Source organism: Haplochromis burtoni, unplaced genomic scaffold (genome assembly GCF_018398535.1).
Source record: "Haplochromis burtoni strain Fernald_Lab_line unplaced genomic scaffold, NCSU_Asbu1 Contig_348, whole genome shotgun sequence".
Taxonomy (NCBI): domain Eukaryota; kingdom Metazoa; phylum Chordata; class Actinopteri; order Cichliformes; family Cichlidae; genus Haplochromis; species Haplochromis burtoni.
The window spans coordinates 532824-555848 of NW_024582709.1; the positions used below are offsets into that span (position 1 = coordinate 532824).

A 23025-nucleotide genomic window follows, 5' to 3' on the forward strand; every position below is an offset into this window, starting at 1 on the left:
ACACACACACACACACACACACTGCTCTTGCACAGTCTTGCAAAAGGGTATCCAGCATGGTTGCCTAGTTTACTAGAAGGTTGTTTGGCTTTACACTGAACTCATTTCCTGCTTTAGCATTACAGACACAAACCTCTAAGTCATCTGCCTCATTTCTGTACCCACAAACTCACTAACACACTCACACACAGACACACAGACCACCAGTTTTTCAAAATGACTTGCCTTACTACTATTGGTACACTCACTTTGAACTTTGCTTTTTGTGCTTGGTATTGATACTGTTGATGCAACATCTTGTTATTTTTCCTGATGTGCTGATAGTGATACTGTTGATTCTACAGTTTTTACACATGCATGCAGACATGGCAAACATGTCCAGACAGCTGTGCATTATCTAAATGAAGCGACTAAATTAAACATGTGGCTCTGCATGTGCACATTGACACATATTTATGCAGTTTAGTCTATTGCAGCACACAGCTTTTAAAGCTCTGAGGAATTGAATGGTGTGGTGAGGGCTTGTGGTTAAAGGTCTTTAAATGTTCTGTCTCTCTGTTTTTCCTCCTCTCTTATTTAAGAAAAAAAATCTGCTTACTATTCTGGCCATGTAAGGCTCAAACCATCCTTGTTTAGTCTAGACACATATCTGGAACAGATGCACTTGTTCTCACACAAACCCGCAGGCATTATAGAAATGAGCTATATGCTTCTTCCCATTTAAACGATTTAATGTGCAAAATAAGTCATGCACACAAACCAAAGACATGACAACTTAAGAGTTGGCTTATGGTGAGCTGGAGTGTCCCTTTATCTTGCTTTCTTTCACACTGTCTCTTCTGCATATTTCTGTTTATTTTACACTCAACCTACGTCTTGTGTTTAGCCAACACACACACCTGTACACACATCCGTTGTGTTGTTAATGAAAATTAATTGATATTACTCCTGCACTGGTCAATTGGAATATGTCCAAATCTCCTTGTAGGATCTAGCGTGTGTGTGTGCGTGTGTGTGTGCGTGTGTGTGTGTGTGTGTGTGTGTGTGTGTGTGTAGATGAATGTATCTGTGTCTGGATCTTGTTCAGTGACTTGGATTATGTGTCTAACACCACTGCCCCTTCCTGAGCAGACAGTGAATTCTTACTTACTCAGAAACAACAAGGCTAATTACAGTTTGTGTCCAGACATAGCTACATTTGCTGTCTCCTGAGTCAGATTCCTCTTTTTATTAACTGCTATTAAACTTGCATGTTAAAAATTGGGTTATCACCACTCATTTGAAACCAGCGGCGATCCAATTTACAGACTTAGAAAAACATTATAGGGACATTTGAAGTATTCTCTGTACATGCACAGAAATATGGGCTTTTAAGTGAAGCAGTGGTTTCTTGCACTATTTAAAACGCACACAAAAAATGCTAATCCTGGCTCAACTTTTTGCCACAATTCAAAGTCCTCGCTTGGTTTTGCCATAACAAATGCTCAGCTTATGGGTTTAAACCCGGATGATTATTTATTTATTTATTTATTTATTTATTTATTTATTTATTTATTTATTTATTTATTTATTTATTTTTACATCAGAGTAGTTATAACAATCTTGTATTTATAGCCTGTGCTACCTACACAACTTCTTTTTTTCCTTTAGTGTCATTATTGGTATGACTCCTCGAGGTACACTTTTAAAGGTTAAACATGCAGCAGATGCTGAATCCGTTTTTCTATTTTGTTTGCAGATCAGAGACTTGACCTGAATAAACTGGGCCCAAATGACAATGATACTGTGAGAGGACAGATAGTAGGTAAGAAATACTGTTATCACTGCATAAACTGCTTGTTTAAGTGTGTGGGTATTGTTTCCCATTTGCCTGTGCACGAAGTACAGTTACCACCTGGCATTGTCTCTAACACCTGCATTTACCATTATGCAAATAACTCAGATCATCAGCTCAATGCGTTGGTCTCAGAAACAGAAGTATTGAAATGTAAATAGAGATGTTACCCTGAAGTGAAAATACATTTCTACAGCTTGCCTTCAGGAGGCGAATAACATCTATTTTACATTACACTGACTTTATACTCACAAGCTGGCAGGTTAAAGACTCTTTAATGTCCAATCCAACGCCATCTGACATTTGTTTTCTTATATTATGCAGCTTTGCTGGTTGCATATGAGAAAAGTGCATGTGTGAAAATGGCTTAAGTGACACAAACGCATAACAGAATACAAAATGCTCAATTTACCTTGAGCCTTATAGTGAGTAAAATCGCTGCTGTATTATCTTTCTCGTCTTAAACTGTAGTAAGTCTTCAGTCCAGAGATCGCATCGGTTCTGGAGGACCAGTGGTAGACTGCAGTCGTCTATTTGACAATGACTTACCTGACGGGTCAGTATCCTCAGACATTTTATCTATCCTGTTGGCTATTAGTTCTGTTTTTAATTAAAAAAAAAAACCCTTATTTTTGTATTTGGAGTTTGTCCATTTGATTGAATTAAGTAGTAACTTTTGAATATTATCCTTCTAACAAATGAAGTAATGTTGTGTGGGGTTTTTTGTTTGTTTGTTTTGTGTTGTTTAGTTTTTTTAAATGGTGAATATTAACTTTGTGTCATTGTGTACAATGAAACAGCTGGGAAGAGAGGAGGACGGCCTCTGGAAGGATACAGTACCTAAACCACATCACACGCACCACACAATGGGAGAGGCCAACCAGGTACATATGTACACGTCTTTAGTTTTAGCATACCTTAATCTATGTAGGATATTAAAAAGAATACCAATGTACCTGCACTTTAATTTTACCTTACATACAGCAAGAATGCAAATTTAATCCAAAGCAAATTTTATAGAGAGCTTGCACGAGGATCTGAGAAAGTGGTTGTACTCCTTCCTCACTTCCCCTTTGAGAAGAAAATCTACTTCAACACAACAAAAACAGTCTGTTGATAATGCTCTCAGTTTCCTTAGTCCTCCACCCCAACACACATGGACACAAATGGCTAAATAAACTATCCAGCCATTCAGGCAGCCTGGCTTCATTTGGCCCCCGTTGCTACAGGAACAACTGTCGCCTTCCTACTTGGCCCGTATCAGTGGAGCCATTAGGAGTGTAAGCAAATAACACCCTGGACCACCTCACCCACTTTTGCTTCACATCTTTAGTCACCCCTACACAGCAGAGTGGAACACAGTTGGAACGGCAGGAAATAATGGTGAGGAAAAGGTCAAGCGGTGTGGATTTGGGGGAGGAGGAGGAAATGATGAATTTAAGGAGGAAGACGAGTAGGTAGGACTGTGTAGGAGGATGCAATGACAAAGTGAGAGTTGATGAATTAGGTTGTCGTGAGGGGACACTTGTCCAGGGGTAGAACATGAAGACGGGACAAAGGAAAGTCGATGCAGAGATGGGGGGGGAAAAATAAGCACAGTGAAAGAGGAAATGGGAGGAGGAAGAGCATTTGGAGGGGTTGTGGGTCCAAGACTTTAGATAGCCAAGGCGTCAGTAACTCTGGACAGCCAGACAGTGGTCAGACAGGCTGCACACACAATGACTGCCAGTAAGCCAGCCTGTCTGTTTGTGTCTCCTTATCAGATATCTGTTTGCAAGTCCCGCTCTTAACATGCTGACACAGACTGTAGTCTCATGACTTTTTGTTCTTTTTTTTTTTTTATGCAACCCATAATCACTGATATTATTCAAAGCTTAAGCATTATCATAAAACACATTTATCTTCAAGAGAGCATATGAAACAAAGTGTTTTGCAACAAAGATGCTATCCATGTGTCTGTGTGCTTACCAAAAAGAGATCAAGTTGCTACTTCTGAGACTTAACAGAAAACACAGCTTTGCTGGTAAGCATGGTAAGCATTTGCTTAAATTCACCAAAACTAAAAGCCAACCATTTATCACTTCACCAAAAAATTGTTTCTTGGAGTCACACATACGACTTGTAGGAATAAAAGCACACATTGTTCTTTTCAGTTATTCACCCAGTTTATAGCAAGATGGAATAGAAATGCTCTTTCGAACATAGGATTAGCTATTTCAGATATGCCAAGAAATATACTGTCAGAGTATGTACCGATTCATAGAATGTGATTTGAAAATGGAGGCAAAAGTGAAATACAAACCCCTTATCACCCCACTTTGACCATGTGCCCTTTCTTTTCTTTTCCAGACCAGCATCAGAGTACTCCAGCCCATCAGGGCGTCCATTGAGCTGCGTGGTGGATGAAAACACCCCAGTGATGACGCCCGTTAATGGGGCAGAGGCGAGTGGCCCTCCGGGCGAACAGCGGATCCAGGAGCGAAGGGTTCGATCGCAGCGGCATCGTAACTACATGAGTCGAACACACCTACATACGCCGCCAGATTTGCCTGAGGGTTATGGTGAGAGACAGAGGAGTGACACACAAATGCATACACTTAGGCTATGTCCACACGTACCCGGGTATTTTTGAAAACGCAGATTTTTCTATGCGTTTGCACCTTTCGTCCACACGTAAACGGCGTTTTTGGTCACTGAAAACTGAGATTTTTAAAAACTCCTGCCAGGGTGGATATTTTCTAAAACTCTGTTTTTGCATTTACGTGTGGACGAGAAAAACTGAGAAAACGCAGCGTCAAAGGTGTGCGCCTTTTTTGACGTCAGTGTGCGCCACGTTATTGTTTCGGTGAAATGAATTTCTACAATACTGTACTGTTAATTGTACTCTCTGCAGTGTTTAAATGCTTACATACACACACAGTTACTGTCCCTCCACACATACGACTCAGTTCTGCTTCTATGCCCCAGCTTTGTTTACTTTTTCCCACCGAGGCTTCTAGACTTCTGATTGGCCAACATTTCTACACGGTTAGCAATATAGCGCCACCTGCTGCTTTGGCATGTTCCTAGCAGCGTTTTCCTTCATTTCTGCCTTTACGTGTGGACGGGATTATTTTTTTAAAACGAAAACGGAAAATCTCCGTTTTCAAAAATACCCTTAGTATTAACACATCGGTGGTTCAGACTACAGCCAAATTATGGCCTAAACCAGACGCTGTAGGGAGTTGCTTTGGTCAGGAGTGCTTATTGTGTCATAATGAATGAAGACCAATGCTGTATCTGTGATGCCTCACAACTTTTAGAGACATTAAAGAAAGATGGAGTTTCTTTCTACGGTCAGCATGAACTTGACAAGTATAAGCCAAAACCTCATCCAACTCATCAGATTTTTTCTTCTGCCTCTTTGTTGTATACAAATATAGACATGGCAAAGTGGGAAATGCATACAAGTCTAGTATTAATTACTGTTTTATATTTAAATTCCTTATTGTTACCACTGAGTGAAAGCTGCCTCATTGACATCACATTATATTGTACTGGTGTGATTATACTGTCAGCTACTACGTTCTCACAGCTGTTGTTTCAGACTAGAGCGGTTACCAAATCCCATGTTCGTTGAACTAAAAAAGTGCATTTTGGAACATCCAAAAGTGCAATCCAAAATCAGTCCACCCCCCCAACCCCAAATATCCAAGGTATGCAGATGAAAGACGTGGCGCTCTGATCCTGGGGCGAGTGTTTTCTTTGTTGCCTGGGGGCACTTTTTTTTTTTTTTCATGAGAATCTCATTTAAATAGCTTTCTAACTTCCCCTTTGTTGTCTTTTCCTGTATTCCCGTCCCGTCATTCGATTTATTCACACTTTCTCGCCTCTTTCCTTTCCCACCCCCACCCTGCAGAAGCACATCGTGACAACTGCAGTCATCACGTAGCGTTCACACTGCAGGCGAAAGCGCATCAAATCTGAATTTTTTTTTTATTTTATTTTATTTTATTTTATTTTATTTTTTTTGGACCCTATGCGACCCATATCCGATCATGGTATGACAGTGTAAATCCGATATTTTCAAATCCGATTTGGGTCACTTTCGTATGAGGTACTGAATCCGATACATATCCGATGTTTTAGAAAGCGACTGCTGTTTGAACGGTCAAGTCGCATTAAATCCGTCTTTTACGTCACTGACACAAGACAGACGCCAATTATCAGCGCGCGAGAAGACATCGCGAACGCTTCCTGGCCATCCCGTGTAGATGTCAGTGAAACTGTTGGGAAGACAACGTGAACATTTTATTTGTACTGTATAATCTGCAGATTCTGACAGAAATCTGCAACTAACCTTTGAAGCACCGCTTCTCTCTAAAACAGCAATAAGGATAATTATTAGGTTATCTACATTGTTATGTAAATAACAAAATAACTTAAAGCAAAAATTGGGAAACGTAAAGTCCAAAGTCTTCACATTAAGGACCATCAGTCAAACAATATTGTTTGCTCTGGGTCTAAACAGAGCGCGTTGTGTGTGATGTCTTTTGCACATGCGGGCCGCTTTGAGTGTTCACACTAGAGCGCGTTTGCTGTCGCATTTTATTTGTAGTGTGACTAAGCAGATAAAAAAATTGGATTTGATCAAAAAATCGGAATTGAGCATTAAGACCTGCAGTGTGAACGTAGCCTTAGTTTGTGTTACTGCTCCTCTTCTCCTCTCCTCTCGGCTCCTCTCCTCGTTTTAACTATTGGAATGTTTTGGCTTTGCACGCAATTATTCCCACAACGAAAAGAAGGTGGGAATCCTTTTCATAGCTCAGTGTTTCACTCCAAGAAGAGACTTTAGGTTGTTTTTTTTTTTTTGTTTTTTTGGTCTATTCTTTAAGCTGGATTTGCTTGCAGCATGCAAGTACTTGGGGGGGGGAAATAACAGAGAAATGGTTTTTGGGGTTTATTTTTTTGTTTGTTTGTTTTTTGCCCTTTCCAACGTGGGAAAGATTTCTTTGCAAAGAAGTGCTCTTCTCTCACAGTCAGCCACAGTGGACCCCACAATAGCCACAGTCTCTGTAAAATAAATTATTATTTTAAGTGTGGTGCTTATATGCCGGTGCTTGGGAATGACACTACTGGATCTGTGCCCCCTTTGAAAGGTCCTGCTGTGTCCACTGAGACTGGCTGAGGTTGGACAAAGTGAGTCACTGATGCCCAACAACTCAAGAGCTTTCTTCCTTAGCTGAACCCTCTGAACTACTGGCTGGGTGTGGTGAGAGAGAATAAGAGGGAGAGAGGGAATGTGTTTTGCCAGTAGGAAGTTGGAGTGGGAGTTAGTAATGGATTAGCTGGTGAATATACACATGAATACCCCACCACTGCAGCACTGACTTTATGCCAACATTCACACAGTTGCTCTCCATTCATCTATGCGCTGGATGGAACCACAGATTCAATGAGCTAATGATAGCTTACAAATGAGTGTCACTCCCCTTTGATTTCTTCTGGTTGTTTACACACGAATTAGTGGGTTTGGCGACATGAAAGCATTTAACTTTCCATTTCCTTTGTTTCTGAAGGTTAACGGGGGTGGATTACTTTCAAAGCACGCACAAACCTTTAAGTGAAATAAGGCAACTAGGATGCATCAGCGAACTGTCCACAAGGAAAAACATTCATGGAAGTCTTTGATACATTTCCCTCACATTTTATTTTTCCCATCCCCTTGGGATACACCTATTGGAGACTGAAGAGGAACTAATTGATTACATTGGCACACACCTTAAGAAACTCTTAGGTCAACAGTGTCCCAGCAGTTTGGCTGTCACATAAATTATAAACAGACTTCTCCTACTCCAGAATACACAAACTCCCTATCCTTGCTTATACCCATGTAGACTGCAGAACATCGGTCCCACAAACAGTCCCAAGCTTTTTTTCTGTGCTCTTTTTGGCCTTTTTTGACAAATGAATCTCCTCTCTGTTACAGAACAAAGAACAACTCAGCAGGGCCAAGTTTACTTCCTCCATACACAGACTGGAGTCAGCACATGGCATGATCCCCGGGTGCCCAGGTAACTAATTTGTGTTCATATATTTCTTTTCATCTTCATTGTGCCTTTACTTGTAAAAACCCTTTTCAATTCCTATTTGATAAGGCATATGCAGTTGTTAATATATATGATTGTACTGGAATTAACAACACACTGATTTCAATGTGTGTTGAAATGAGTGTGTTGTCTTTTTTGTTCGATTCCTAGTATCAAACCTGACACAAAACTGCAAAACTGACAAGAGCAAACTGGAGTTGACTTGGTTGAATTAGACGTTATTTCTTCCTTTGTTTCTGTTTTTCGTGTTCAAAAACACTCTTATTAGTCAAATTTCAGACTCAAGTCGGTGTCAGCCAAACGGACAACCCCTGGGTCTGATGCGGAGTTGGAAGAGCATTTTTGCATTTCTTTTTTTTTTTTCATTTTCTTTTTTTTTGTTGAACTGACCAAACTATAAGCCAATGGTTCTGCATTCAATCATGCTTTTTCACCAACTCTCAACAGTTCTCTGCTTAATTCCCCAAAGATTACAAGCAGCTCTGTTGCGTTATGTTTTTGGCTACACCTCGATGTAGCTTCTGCTCACATAGCATCCGACTGAGAGCATAAACCTCTGGGTTTGGTCATTTTGGACAGAGCTGCTAAAATGACCCAGTATCTGCGATGAGTGCAGCCAGGCATGTGCTTTGTGCCCGAGTGATGTGTCCTCACTTCACACAAGGACGATGGATTCACACACAAGGAAAGGCACAGAAGCTCCTCAGGCTACAGCGTTGTCCCAGATCGCAACTTTAGTTTCTGCTAACAGAAATGTCACTCTGCAAGACAGAAGGAGAATCAAGAAATAAGAACAAGGACTTTGGCAAAATGATCATTTCAGTGGTAACAACAGTGTTGTTACAGGTTATCACTTTATTTTGTTATCACACAACACAACTGTCATCAAATATGTCAACAAATTGTCCCTCATATAAAATTCTGTATGAACAGTTATTTGGTTTTACTGTAGTTGGTAGTGTATTAATTGTAGTAGGTATGTGGCACGACCCATCTGCCCTTCAAGGTCGTCTCCTCGTACACCTCTGCACCAGCACTGCCTGTTTTTAGATTGCATCCTGTAAAAGTTTCATTCTCACCACTTGTAGCTGCATATGCATGCTACCTAATGACATGACTTTGTAGTTAAGGAACAGCACTTAAGTTATTGTTTTTTTTATTTTTATGATCATAGTAGCAAAACTTTTTCATCTTGCCTCGAGTTAATGGTGTCAGTGCTATCCAGCTACTTATATTAAAGAGGGTTGATCAATGCAACATGAGTGAATTTGTAACAGTTTAATCTTCTTTTTTTTTTTGGTTCAGGGACTTAAGCAATGTAAACTGTGAGGAGCTTGGCCCACTGCCACCCGGCTGGGAGATCAGAAACACTGCCACCGGCCGTGTCTACTTTGTTGACCACAACAATCGAACAACACAGTTCACAGACCCACGGCTGTCTGCTAACCTGCATCTAGTGCTCAAGTGAGTTTAACAATTGTTCAAGAGTGTTTTGAGAGCAGTCCCATGGTTGTTGTTTAGGTTTGTGGTGGTATGCACAGACAAATGCTTGCTTTTATTGTGTACTGTTCACTCTGTAATATAAGAATCAGACATTTCCATACAACTGTCAGATGCCAAAGAATGAAGTTAGATATGTTGGAAGTATGCAGGTATATAGTTGTTGTAGCCTTTTATTAGCTGTCCCTCTATAATCATAAGGTAATGAGCGTAGCGGTGACTGAAACACATAATTCACTGATGGTAGTTTCTGTAAAGCACCCTCAGCTATTTGGAAACCAGGTAACCATTAAAGTAACAAGTCTGATCAAGGATATGACTGTAAAATAAAGTAAATATTTTCATTGCTTAAGACATCATTTATATTCTTCTTCTTCTAAAAGAAGTCCAACGTTTCATCGTCATTGAGTGCTGACCTCACTGTGCCTATTGCACTGCTAAGGTTTTGTTTTAGCTTTCTGACATCTTTGTATTTGAAGCAGAGGGACATTAATGGCTTAATATTTTTTAAATTAGCTTCCCGCTCATTGTGTTAGTGGAAATCAACAGTACTCCTGTCATCATGTGTATGGAGTAACCAAGAGAAGAGAGGATGTGTTTTGCTTACAGTGTTAAATCCACCAGCAATGAATATGTATATGGTTCACTCACTCTTTTTGTTGTTTTGTTCCTCCTTATCACTTCCTCTGTCGTGTTTTTCTTTTCTTTTATGTTAACACTCTATCCTATTATTTGTTTATAACCTTAAAAATCTTGCTTTCTTTATTTTGTCCATGTTTTGGATTGTTTTACACCATTTTTCTTGTTTGATCTTACCTACATTCTCTTTCTTTATGTCCTTTATTCTGTCCTTTTTCACGTCTGTTCTCTTTTTCCGTTCCTTTTTTAATCCCATCCCCTGATGTTTTCAATGCTCCAATACTCTTCTCTGCCATTCACCTTCTCTTTTATGTCCTTTTCTTCGTTTCCCCCCTTTTGTCTTTCTCTGTCTTTTCCTCTTTCCTGCTTTCTCCAGCAGCCCAAGTCCAAATGGTTCCCGTGTGGCCATGGACAGCCAAAACACTAACCTCAGGTAACCCACAAATGCACACAAAAACACAGACATGCATAGAGACAAACATGAGCATTCATATGCTTGCACATAATCTGCAACGTACAGATAAACTGTCCACAGGGCACATAGGCTTTCATACTATATACACACAGACTTGCACTGTTATAATACCATGAGAGAAAATGCCATCCAAAGGGGAACATGTCTGCTTGTGTTATTGTAAACATGTGCGAATCTTTTTTTCTCAAGGTTACCTTTCAACTGGATGCCATGCAAGTATTAAACACACACTCTCTGGCCTGCTGTCCGTATCGGAGAACTGTCAGTTCATCTTTCATTATGCTCGTCTAGTCTGTCAGCAGCCTGCCTCCATGGAAGATCAGCTCTTAGTACACTGACCCAATGAAGCCAAACCTCACTCATGAAAATACTAAACACATGTTAGCGAAGCAGCTGCTAGCTTAGCACAAATCTTCTTTTATTCTTCAACAGAAGACGCAGGCCGGACGCATAATTTAGTGAAAATTACACCAAAATTGTCTGTGGTATTTTTGTAGACACGACAGACTAAATTTTAGGAAGTATTTTGGCTGTCAGGGAGGTCTCTTTACTTTACTTACGACTTTCAGCGTGTGCAGTGGGGATTATTAGAACAAGAGGAGCATACAGAGAGATGTAGGGATTTTTCCATCTTTGCTTTTTTGGTAGAAAATCTTAGTCAAAACCTCTTGCAATAATAGCGGCTGGCACGATAGACATGTTTGGGAAATCAACATCTGGTCATTTGGTCAAATAGTATCCATATGTGTCAGAACAGCCTCTGGTTGTGATTTGAAGCTCAGTTATGTTATCCACAGTCAGCATCGTTAACCGCTTGTCTGACTCCTTATTAGGTGCGATTTGAGTCCAGACAACACTTTAGAGCTTTGAAAAATTAATAAGCTGTCATTTGTACTGCAGCTTTTGCAGTGATGCACACGATATTAATGAAAATAAAACTGAAAGACAGTCCGTTTGCAATTTTGTGTCACAGCAAGGGCAATGTTCTGCTCTGCCGAAATATGTAATATCCGAATACGTTATTGTATGTAAAAGTAAGCACTTGTTGTCTTTATTTGTATTTTTATTAGGTACAATTACAGAGGAGGGGGGGAGTTTAGAGAGCCTAGTCGAATATTGGCTGGATTACATTTTTAATTGGGCTTTAAAACTTTGGCGTGTGATGGTCCAGTGGTATACCTCGCATATGTAAAACTGCACAGTTGTAAAAACAATTTCAGCTCAGATAGTATCTGCTTCCTTAAAGCTGCTCCTTTATGTCTGACCATAACCAAAAACTGGCAACATTGTTTTTAATTACTACCCTGATGTACTCAAGTAGAAAAGTCACCGTGGCAGGAAAAAGTAAACGCACTTCAAAACCAGTGTTTTATTTAATTTTATTTATTTTTCTTCAAAATTGGAATGTGTTCAGTATTAGTCACTTTTCTACTTTTGGCACTGAAACACAACATTTTCTTAGTGGTGATAAATGTTGAACTTCTTACTGGGTGAGAAGCTGAACTGTGACGGCATGTACACAAACAACAGCAGGCAGTAATACAGAGGCTGCATAGGCACATGCACGAATGCCACACCAGGCTGTTTACACATATTGCACGAGTGAAGCAGATTCGTCGAAACATTTGGGAGTATCAGCCTCGTTAAGTTTCTGTCTACTAAGCCGGTATGTAAACACTAGTAGAACAACCAGTCAAACCACCACCACTGTTTTTGTTCTACATCTCCTCCTCCTTGTTGTGTATTTTTCTTTTAATCCCCTTTGTGCTTCCACCTTGAACGTTTCTGTCCTGAAAAGGTGTTGGATTTTTCTGCTGACTTCATACCAGGACCTGTTTCTTTTATCGCTGTCAGGATTTAAAGATATAATATGTAGCATTTTCTTTGGAAAATCTGTAAACTGAAAAGCAACCTGTTTCAGTCATCACTCATGATCCGTATGCAGTGACATCTACTTTGATTTGCTTTTTTTATTTTAGCGAATTCTGGTCGGCAGCAAGTCAGAAGTCACCAAGCGCCTCTTGTCTTTCACACACTCTTGGCAGAGAAAGGGCCAAGCTTCACTGTTATTTCCAAACAGTATTGCTGGATATTATCTACTTTTAAGAATATTTAGCCCCCAAACTGCATTTAAGGTATTATGAAAATACCTAATTTAAAGTTGGCTGATCTCTTCCTCAAGGCCATCTTTCTGTGCATACCCAGACAGCTTCCAGTACAGCTGCTTGTTTCGATCTCTCCCTGGAAGTCCCAGTATGATGACTTGAACTGTACGATTTATGATTAAATCTAAAACTGACTCATATGTTAGGTTATGCCCTCCTCTCTATTTTTGATAATTCCACTCAAACAAAACACACATTAGAGCCTCTAATGCCTGTGTCTCAATCTCGTGGCCCATGTCACCTCTATTTGTGGCCCGCATAATGACGTGAAGAAATATTTTTAAAAATGATTATTCAAAAATTATTTAATATGAAGGCAATAGGCAGAGTGTTACAGGCATCACCCTAAAGAATGTAGCCTCATGGGCAGTGTAGTCCGTGCTGCAGGGAGAATGGACTGCCATACCCGTTATGTCAGCTACAGCCATCCACGGGGTGGCTGTAGCTCAGGTGGCAGAGCGGATCAGCCACTAACCAGAAGGTTGGTGGTTTGATCCCAGGCTGCTCCAGTCTGCATGCCAAATATCCTTGGGCAAGATACTAACCCCATGTTGCTCTCCGATGCATCCATCGGAGTGTGAATGTGTATGAATGTTAGATACTTAGCACTTAAGCTTAGAAGTGCTTGTGTGAATGGGTGTGATTGGGTGAATGAATTAGATGTATAAAGCGCTTTGAGTGCTCGGACAGAGTAGAAAAGCGCTATATAAGAACCAGTCCATTTACCATTTACCATTTATGTGTCTGTGAGCACGAGGGGAGGAAGAAAGGACAGAGTCGAAAAGTACGAGCTGTCATCGAGCAGAAACGGGAGATGGAAGCATGTAAATATAATAATAACCATTGCAGCCAAAAAGAGTGTCTGACGAGCCCAGCAGTAAGTAAGCTATTAAGACTCAACTGTACACTGTGTTCGTGTTTTCCTCAGAAACAATAAGTCCCGTTGGAGCAGTCTTTCAACGCCTCTCTCTGTCTCTCGCTAGCAAAGTTGACCCAGACAACAAAGTAAAGCTAGTTTTCGGCTATGAGCCCGACACAGAACCCGACGTATTAGCCAGAGGTCCCTTTACTACGGTTCAGAGCCGCGGACCTGTTTTATATACGCGCGGAATAGTTTTCTATACAGGATCGCTGCAAAAAGTGCAGCCTTACCTAATGTCCACCTACTGTTGCTCATTTATATTAAGATTTAAAAATCTAGTTGGTGTTGGTATGGTGAGTAACCTTCAGTAATAGTAATAAATCACACAGCAATAGTGCTTTCATGTCGTTGTAAAAAGCATCATAATATATTAATTAATTCAAAATATACTGAATACATTACACTCACAAACATCGAGCACACTGAGAACACACCAACAAAATATTTGCCCCACCACCTGTACCACTCGTAACACTTGGCTCCCAGTAAGCTTTTCCACTTCCACTAAATAAAATGAAAGTTGAAGAATCTTTTTGACACTCTGGAGGAGATCCAGCTCACATCACAGAAGTGCAAGTGTAAGGATACAGAAAGTGACTTCCACTGAGACATCTAAAAAAGTCATCCAGTCATGCACAAGATGACCTTGAAAGAGAGATCAGCCAAGTTGAGATCAGATACCTTTTTCTTTTTTTTTTTCTTCAACTTTTCCTCCTACTTCCTAGGTCTATAACGTAGAAGCACGCACTTAAGTACGGCATGAAACTCCATTTCAGAGCAGCAAGAATTGATTTCAGTGAGAGTCCGTGGGTTTTAACAAAAGTATGCATACCGCAGGAGGAGAGAGCACAACAGGAAATTTTGTGTGCATATTGGAAAAGAAAAGCAGTTGTTGTTTGTGTTTCCTTCCACTACCACAATTAATGTTCCTGTCATTTTCTGTCACACAGACACAGAATGAAATTCTCGGCCACTCAAAAACAATGAAGAGATTCTGACTATAGAGTGGGAAAAAAAAATTATGACTTTTTTTAAAAAGACACAGAGGAAGGCAGATCAGATATGGAACAAATATAAACTCTGTCAACTCCTTCTCTCTGACAGATTTACTGCCCACTTCACGCCATCAAACATTGATGATCTTTCCAAAAAAAATCTTTCTACCGATCCTGAAGCTCTTTAAAAAAATTTCATGTTCTTTTTGACTCACTGCACTGCAGTGAGTCAAAATTTGCTCCATTTTTATTATCCTGACCTCAGCTCAGCCTTTGGTGCTTCAGGCCGCAATGTCGTAAACAGCAGCTGAAAAAATTATGTGATGTGGCAGACAATATTTTTCTTGATTTTTAACTCCAGTGACAAAAAACCGCTGGCTGGAAGCTTGCTAGCTAGAGTACCTCACATTTCTGCACTCTTTCTGTTGTTTCATGATTCAGATTCATCCTCTCTGTAGTAACAGCATGTTTAGTCTGCAGTATTAGATGCATGGAGCAGATTTGGGATGCAAACTGTAATCCTATACACTTCATTTAAATAAGACTCACAGCCCTGTTGCCTTTGACCTCAGCTGATGCAGGGCTCGAATAGTCAGACAGTCAGACACGGCTGCATTACTGTGGTCTGCCACACCGTCTCTCACATACTTAGCTTCCTGCTTTGCACCCACTCATAGAGTATGTCTGAAAAATTACATCAGTGTTTGCTTGATGGTATTTTTAGGTGGCACTGGATTGGGCCTTGCTGGGCATCAGCAGGTATTTTCCCAACCAAGCAGTAAATCTTGATGACATTTATATCAACATTTGCATTGATGTTTTGTGAAGTTATGATTATATTTAGTATAATAACCTGTAGAGCTAAATGGAAATTACTTAGCTGTGGGGATTTTGACTTTTTCTACTGTATTTTCTAAACCTGACATGATTCACCAGTGCAGTGATTGCCACCTGAAAGGGAACCTTTAGTATTAGAGCAAACAGAAAAAAACGACATGGATTAAAGCCTAAAATTAAATAAAATAAAATAAAAAAATCCATCTTAACAAATATACAGTGTAACTTCTACCAGTTTTAGCTAGGCATTAGTATCCAAGGGATGCTAAAAATTCTAATTAAATCAGAAATCACATAATGATCAGAAATGGAAAATGATGTTAATCCTTTATTTTTAGAAAATGTCTTCATACACAGAATATTTTCATCATCAGGCTATCCACAGTTTGTCTAGTGCTTTATTTCCTGTAATGCATCTGCTTTTAGAGAAGGCAGAAGTTTTCTAATTTTAAAATTAGAAAGAATGTCAAAGGTCACGGTTCACTGGCAAGACACACGACAGTGACATTTCTCCCCGCTCTTTCTGTTCTCTTATGCATTTTAAGTGTAAGGAGCATGGCACCAGCCCGATAGCCCCACTATTAAAGGGCCCTTTGATTCTGTGGGCTGGGTGGGGGTCAGAGTGGGTGTGTTCATGTGGCTTTAACACTACTACACTTAGTCACCACTCATTATATCCCACCTGTGCAAGCTGTAGTGTAAAAAGCAGCAAGTAAACGTTCTCACACAGAGACGTGCAGCTCTGCACACACAGCCTGCAAGTACAGAGAGAGGATAGAAGGCTATCATGACTCTGCCGGTTCAGGTGTGGGGTCATCCAGTTTGTGCAAATGTTTGCGTCTTAATTTCTTGACCTTTACAGCCTCTTTTTCCTGTTCCCTCTAGCATGGAATAACAATATCACAATACTGTGTCTTTTAAATTGAATTTGAAAGTTTAGATTTCTCCCCACTCATCATATTTCACAGTTGTCACATCAGTAAGAACCATTTCTCTTTTTTGGCTCAGGGAAAGATTTTCAGTTTTGCTGTGCTTGTATTTTCTATATTTACCATCAAATATGCAGAGTTTGTCCCATTTGGGAACTTGAGACAGTGAACTATGCCGAAACATATTTTTAATTGCACTGTGCCCTCAGAAGAAAAAGTGCGCTGAAATTACGCTTTATTATATGGTTCTTAAGTCCTCCAGCCAAAAGCAACTCATTCAGTTTTGTTTTAAGGCATCTTTTCTTCCCCTCCTCCTTCCTAAAAGTGGTTTTCAAGACTGCTGTACTGCAGTCTTACCCTTTCTTTGACATGCTAGGAGCCCCAGCGCCTGCCAATAAAATAAATAGCAGCTGAGTTGATTATACAGGGATAGGCTGGTGAAACACTGTACCCGTTTAGCTTGGAAAGCCCTCATAGATAGACGGGCCTTTTTCAACCCACTGATCCCAACAACCCAAGTGTACACTAAGTGTTGGAATAAGTGGGTGGATATGTGATGCTGCATTGGAAGGCCTCTCTTTCTCATTCTTTTATGTTTCAATTCATGCCGGTTGGTTTGCTGTCTTTGTTTAGTCAACAGCAGCTTTGACACTCCCAGCAGAGGACAGTAGCTTCTTTTAAAGCAGTCGTCTGCTGCCTGCATGTCTCCTCGCAGGAAAATGAGGGCTGCTGCCCTGCTCAAGGGAGAGATGGAGTTTGTTTTTACGAGGCCCACCCAGGCATCTCACCACCAAAACCACAGTGAGGGCTGGAGGAAGTTAGAACATGAATCCTCACCATGGCTCACGTTCCATAGGCTGTATCTAAATATTTCTTAGAACATAGAAGCTCTGAAAACGAAGGGGGCAAAATAAGATGAAGGTCAGCATTTAAGTGCCTCAGTGTCAAATTCCACCTTCCTCACAATAGACCTTGTCTAAAAAAATGCAAGGCTGCTGCACAAACATGAACTGAATGCATTAATTGGAATTATAGTTAACTGCATTTTGGAAAAGGGTGGTTTTCTATTTTGTGTTAGGACAAGAAAAACACACGTTGAGAGAAATGGACAGTAGTGAAAAATCTATTTAGTGTTAGTTCAAGTAAGAAAACGACAAAGTGGCCAGTCAGTTTCGACCAGAGATGCTATCAGGATCATGGAACTATGGTTTGTTTGGGTTTTTTGGTTTTTTTTGGTTTTTTTAGGCTTCCATCTAAATTCAGAGCAAAACTAGAGGCGACTTTAGTGGTTGGCTTTAAAAAATTCAAATAATTAAGTTGGCGGAAGAAGTTAAACAAGGAGAAAAATAAGGGCCTCAATGGGTTTTTTGTTTGTTTAAACAAAATGCTATGTTGATGGTCTCATAGTTAGCAAACTCTGTTGACACTCTGTCTGTGTGGATGTAACCAGTTATTTAAGCACATCAGTTGCTGTGTTTTAGAATTAAAGTGAGGTTGTTTTGATGCACACAATTGAGAACCGCTCAGACTAGAGAGCTAAAGCCTCCTGCTCTGAGCCTGAGTTTGGAGATGAAGCAGTGGTACTTTTCACATCCTGATTCACCTGCTGCTACAGCAACAGCTGAAATCTCTTCCTCCACCGCCTCTAAGATCACCCGCTCCTTGTTCCCTTCACCCTCCTTTTTCTTCTTTGAAATGTTGTCCTAGAAATTGATGATGACTAGTCCTGTAACCGCTCTGTTTTTCTTCTCTACAGAGAGGATGTAAAAGTATCATACTTTAGTTCTTAGTCCTTTTTTCTAAAAGTGTTTGTTTCCCCCTCTAAATGTGAAGTTATTCACATATGATCCATATCTGTAGCTCCAGGTCTACAGACATCTAGCAAAACGAATTTAGCTGGAACTGCATGGAAAGGGAGGGCAGCTCCGCGGGCTAGATGAAAGCTCTGCTTGTGCTTGTTGGTGGGCAGTGATACCTACTGGGAACCACGGACCTCTCTAGCTTTAAAACAGGAAGTAAAGATTTGTGGGATGGAGAGTGTTTTTCAAAACAGTAGGTCAAGTTTGACATGAAGAGGAAAAGAACAGATCAACTTATCAGTCCAGTTGAGCTCGCCGGAGGCGCCAGCTACTCTTACACCACTGTCCTGTCTAAATTTTCGTACCCCCCCCCTTTTCTGTGTCTGTTTGTGTCTCTCTGCTTACTCAGGGTTTATCTCCCTCACTCTCTTTCCTGGTGGTGATATTTACCAAATGTCTGGGCAAAGGTTCAGCTTGTCCACAGGTCTGGATTAGATTTGCTCAGAGCTTAGAGCTCTGTTTAGCACTCTTTGCTTTAAGACCAGTGAAGCGGGTGAGGGCTTCAGAGGGAATTTCTTACAAAACTCTGTGGTTAGTGGATGGCGGAGTTAGGGAATTCCCTACCGGACATATCTCCTCTGTCTTTGTATAAACAATCACACAATAGTAATTTGCTTTCAGGAAAGAACATCTAAGGACAAACATTTTAAGATAACTGATGGGTCATACTGACAAACCGCTGTTCTTTTCTTTTCCCCTGCTTTTCTTTCATGCCCTCCCTCCATCTATTCCCATGCTCTTCTCCCTTTCTTCTATTCTCTACTGATCATCTCACCTCCTTCAGCCATCCGACTCAGTTAAAGGAACAGGTTGCTCCTGGTGGCCCTCAGCAAGCCCTGTCCCCAGCCCAGTTACCAGAAGAGGCAGAGTGCCTGACGGTTCCCAAGTACAAGAGAGACCTGGTGCAGAAGCTGAAGATTCTGCGACAGGAGCTTTCTCAGCACCAACCCCAGGCCGGCCATTGCCGCATTGAGGTCAGCCGTGAGGAGATCTTTGAGGTAAGGAATAAAGCAGAATCCTTTTCACGCAAGGAAAAACACACGGTCAGGTGGTCTGAAGCTTTTCATAACCTTCATGCTTCTTAGAATGCAAAATGAACACAAACACCACGCTTCTTTGTGTTCAGAGGTAGTGAACCGTCTGAACCTTTATTTCCATGAACTGTATTGATGAACCGCATGACTACAAATGTTTTATCTAAGAATAGTTGTCATATTTATAAACCTGGCATTCCAAGCTAAAACTTTTGTGTGCTGCAAACAATAACAGAAAACATCTGAAGGACGTCTGAACGCAGCCACAAACATATGTATTCAAATTAAACCTAATAACTAAGAATTTACACACATACAAATTCATGGTTAATTAATCACGTGGCATTGAAAGCATCATATGACTGCTGCCCACGCATTAAAACAATAACATAATGCTCGCAAACCCCAAATCTTTGCATTTTTACTGGAATTTTTTTCACCCCATTTACGATGTGCATCAGAAATAGCCCATTACAGCACAGAACCAGTACTGAGAGCTACTTTATGATTTCCAGGGAAAAGCAGAACAGAATGGCCTTCACAACACCACAAAAAAAAACCTATTTCTATGTTCCTTTTTTTTCTCCTCCTCTGCCTCTTTCGTGCTCTCCCAAACATTTGTTCTACCAAGGCAGAGGCATTCTTTCTGGATGATTTCAGCAGCTGAACAGTAATGGGGAGGGGGTGTGGAAAGGAGCTCAGGCAGCAGTGGCAAGTGTTTGTAGCTAGACGTAACTTCATTACTCCAAGCTGCGCGATGAAGAATATGACTTCATTTCCCTTTGATGTGACGGCTTAGGAAGAACGTCTGAGAAAGTGTGAAAACCTGAAGTGCAGATCTACTGGAGGTTTTCGTGCAGCGTTGCAGTGACAGTGACACCTCGTTACACTTGTTTTGCGCCACAAGCTGATATTTCATTGCACCTGTTTGATTCTTTAAAACGAATATCAATCTCACTTAACCGAAAACAGAAAAGTCAACAGAAAAAGTTGCTTACTGCTCTGCATGTAGGCTCATGTACTGCTACCTCACAGCAACTCTGATTACAAGCCTGACATGACAGATACTGGTAGAGTAGATTAGAGTAGATCTTGATATAGAAGAAAAATAAATAATCCTCTGAAGTTAATAAACTCTGCTCCCTTCCATGGACGGCTTCTTATCTTCTCATGGAGACACAGGCGTCTCCTCACTGATGCTGTACAGACCCAAACTACAATGAGGCAGGCCAAAGTAATCAACCAGTTTACTTAATGTTACTCGTAAAACTCTGTTTACTGTGGTCTGCTATTTTGTTTCAGGTTTTTTGGCTTCATTTTAGCACCTTTCAGAGGTGGAGGGGTCTTTTTTCTGTCATACTCAATGTTTAGCTAAATAATGATCTTTAACTGAGTTTCTCTGATGTCCCTCAGTAATGTTTTGGGGACTTTGTACACAAATCCTTTTGCTCACTAACATTCTGTAGTCGGAGGGCTAGTTTCATTTGTTTCCCATGTGCTGGCTGTGTGGTTTACCAGACATCAGCTGCACCTTTTTAAGACTCCAAAACTTCAGTTTACACAACTAAAGTGTTTGTGATAAATTTAATCTTGCAGCTGACTCAGTGCAGCCTAGATCTGTCATGTTTTCACAGCTGCAGCAGTGCTGTTGCTGTGGCAGGAGATTGTTTACTGCAGGGTGGCCTTTGAGCGTCTGGACTCGTGTTAGAGGACTGATCTTGATAAGCAAAACCTTTTTTTAATTGTACAGGATCCATATGATGATGAGGATTTAGGTTTTTGTTTGTTTTAAAGCAATATCTTAATAGTAGTATTTAATGATGGTAGTAATTCTGTAGTATTTTAGGCTGCACATGAATGAATATCCTCATGTCTGGTCTGATTATAGAAACTTTGACTCAGGACTGCAGAGCTTTGAAGTTTCGAAAACTTGGAGTGGGAGTCCAGCAAAATATTCTGTAATAGTTTCGCTCATTTCCTCATCACCAAAACTATGAAGCCCTAAGAGGAAGGCGACGTTTACAGCAAGCTACCTGCCTGTTAAAACACACACCCGACGTGTCTGTTTGAATAGAAACCTGTAAACAAAAAGGACACATGCAGACAACAACCTGTGTTGTTGTAATTTACTGAATTCAAACACAAATGATCAACTTTCTTCCTTCCCTTTATATTACCAGGTTGGGTAGTTTTCATTAATAGGTCAAATTCACTGATGGTGGCCAAACTTATTCAACTTTGACCGTGGAGTTTGAGCGCGCTTGGCACAGAGACAAACTGTACTGGTTGTTCTGATTTATTTCACACATCACGACTCTCTGAAGGTGTGAGTTGGTTTCCTTTACAGTCTTTGGTGTGTTTGCGCAGCAGGTAATACACCTACCCAACCAAAGTTGCAAAGTTGGTGTATTTCCATTCAGCAAAGATAGCAGTGCCACTGTTTAAGTCGTATTGCATAGAAATGTGATACTGAAGGGTGTCGTCTTTTACTGACCTGCATGTTAAATTTGCTGATTCGTAGGAGTCGTACCGGCAGGTGATGAAGATGCGGCCGAAAGATCTTTGGAAGAGACTCATGATCAAGTTTAGAGGAGAAGAGGGGCTGGATTATGGCGGGGTAGCAAGGTAACATGTCCCATGCGTTTTATTTTCCTGTACTTGAAATATCATTAAACGTTGATTTATGCTTGTTAGTGTTATTTTGTATTACATTTTCACACTGAACCCGTATTTGTGTTAGGGAGTGGTTGTACCTGCTGTCCCACGAGATGCTGAACCCTTACTACGGCCTGTTCCAGTACTCTAGAGATGATATCTACACTCTGCAGATTAACCCGGACTCTGCTGTCAACCCAGTAGGAATTCTTTGGTTTAATAGTCATAATATTTGATAAGACATGTGATAATGTATGTAAACGGCTAATTGCTTCAGGCAAAAACATGAAATAGGGTTGGTAGGTAGAACAACTTCACCTTTAAATGATCAAGCTTCAGTTCTTTAAGCCTTGAACTAGTGAATTATTTCCTCTCCTGGGTTTTCACCATTGGCTTCAGCTTAATGTTGAGCTGAATGTGATAAGCTATGGAAGAAATCTCACTTTATTACTATTCTGTGTTTTAATCTGCAGGAGCACCTGTCATACTTCCACTTTGTGGGTCGCATCATGGGCATGGCAGTGTTTCACGGCCACTACATTGACGGAGGCTTCACTCTGCCCTTCTACAAACAGCTGCTAGGAAAACCGATCACGCTGGATGATATGGAATCCGTCGATCCGGACCTACACAACAGCCTCGTCTGGATTTTGTGAGTCCTGTTGTTTTCACATCATTCTTTTAATCTGTTTTCTAAACGCTGACAACACAAAGTTGAAATCGTAGTATAGACTTTTTCTTTCAGGTGTTTCACGCATGCAGGGGGGAAACATGTCTGCATAAACTAAAATGAATTAAAACAAAGCTCAGAGCACCGCTTATTCAGATACCCACAAAAACCTGATCATTTCGTCCCCAACCAAACCATTTCTTATGACTGCACTGCCCCCTGCTGCCCCATGAGCGCAACATCCGACGTCAGAAACGAACAGCCCATTTTACTTCTTCACCCGCAGCTTTTAAAAATTGTGTTGGCTTGTGTGCCTCTGTGTTAGCCTGATTAATGGTAAACAGCTTTGTTTTGGTGATGCAGTTGGTTCTGTTTCTTACTCAGACATCACTGATCATGTAAAGGTGAACACTGGAGACACC

The 23025-nt window shown here is 40.6% G+C and overlaps 1 protein-coding gene across 2 annotated transcripts in view; it reads left to right on the plus strand.

The window, feature by feature from the left end:
* The window catches only part of LOC102305751 (E3 ubiquitin-protein ligase SMURF2), a 64316-nt gene that overhangs the window by 36840 nt on the left and 4451 nt on the right, over positions 1-23025 (plus strand). The window contains exons 5-15 of one of the 2 annotated variants that reach the window (XM_005942761.3): positions 1739-1804; positions 2306-2390; positions 2635-2718; positions 4184-4395; positions 7803-7887; positions 9229-9387; positions 10442-10495; positions 19029-19242; positions 21800-21903; positions 22019-22133; positions 22407-22585. In XM_005942761.3, coding sequence (XP_005942823.1) covers positions 1739-1804; positions 2306-2390; positions 2635-2718; positions 4184-4395; positions 7803-7887; positions 9229-9387; positions 10442-10495; positions 19029-19242; positions 21800-21903; positions 22019-22133; positions 22407-22585 — 1357 coding nt within the window. Of the gene's footprint in view, positions 1-1738; positions 1805-2305; positions 2391-2634; positions 2719-4183; positions 4396-7802; positions 7888-9228; positions 9388-10438; positions 10496-19028; positions 19243-21799; positions 21904-22018; positions 22134-22406; positions 22586-23025 lie in introns of both variants that reach the window. The other variant, XM_005942760.3, reaches the window with a different exon arrangement.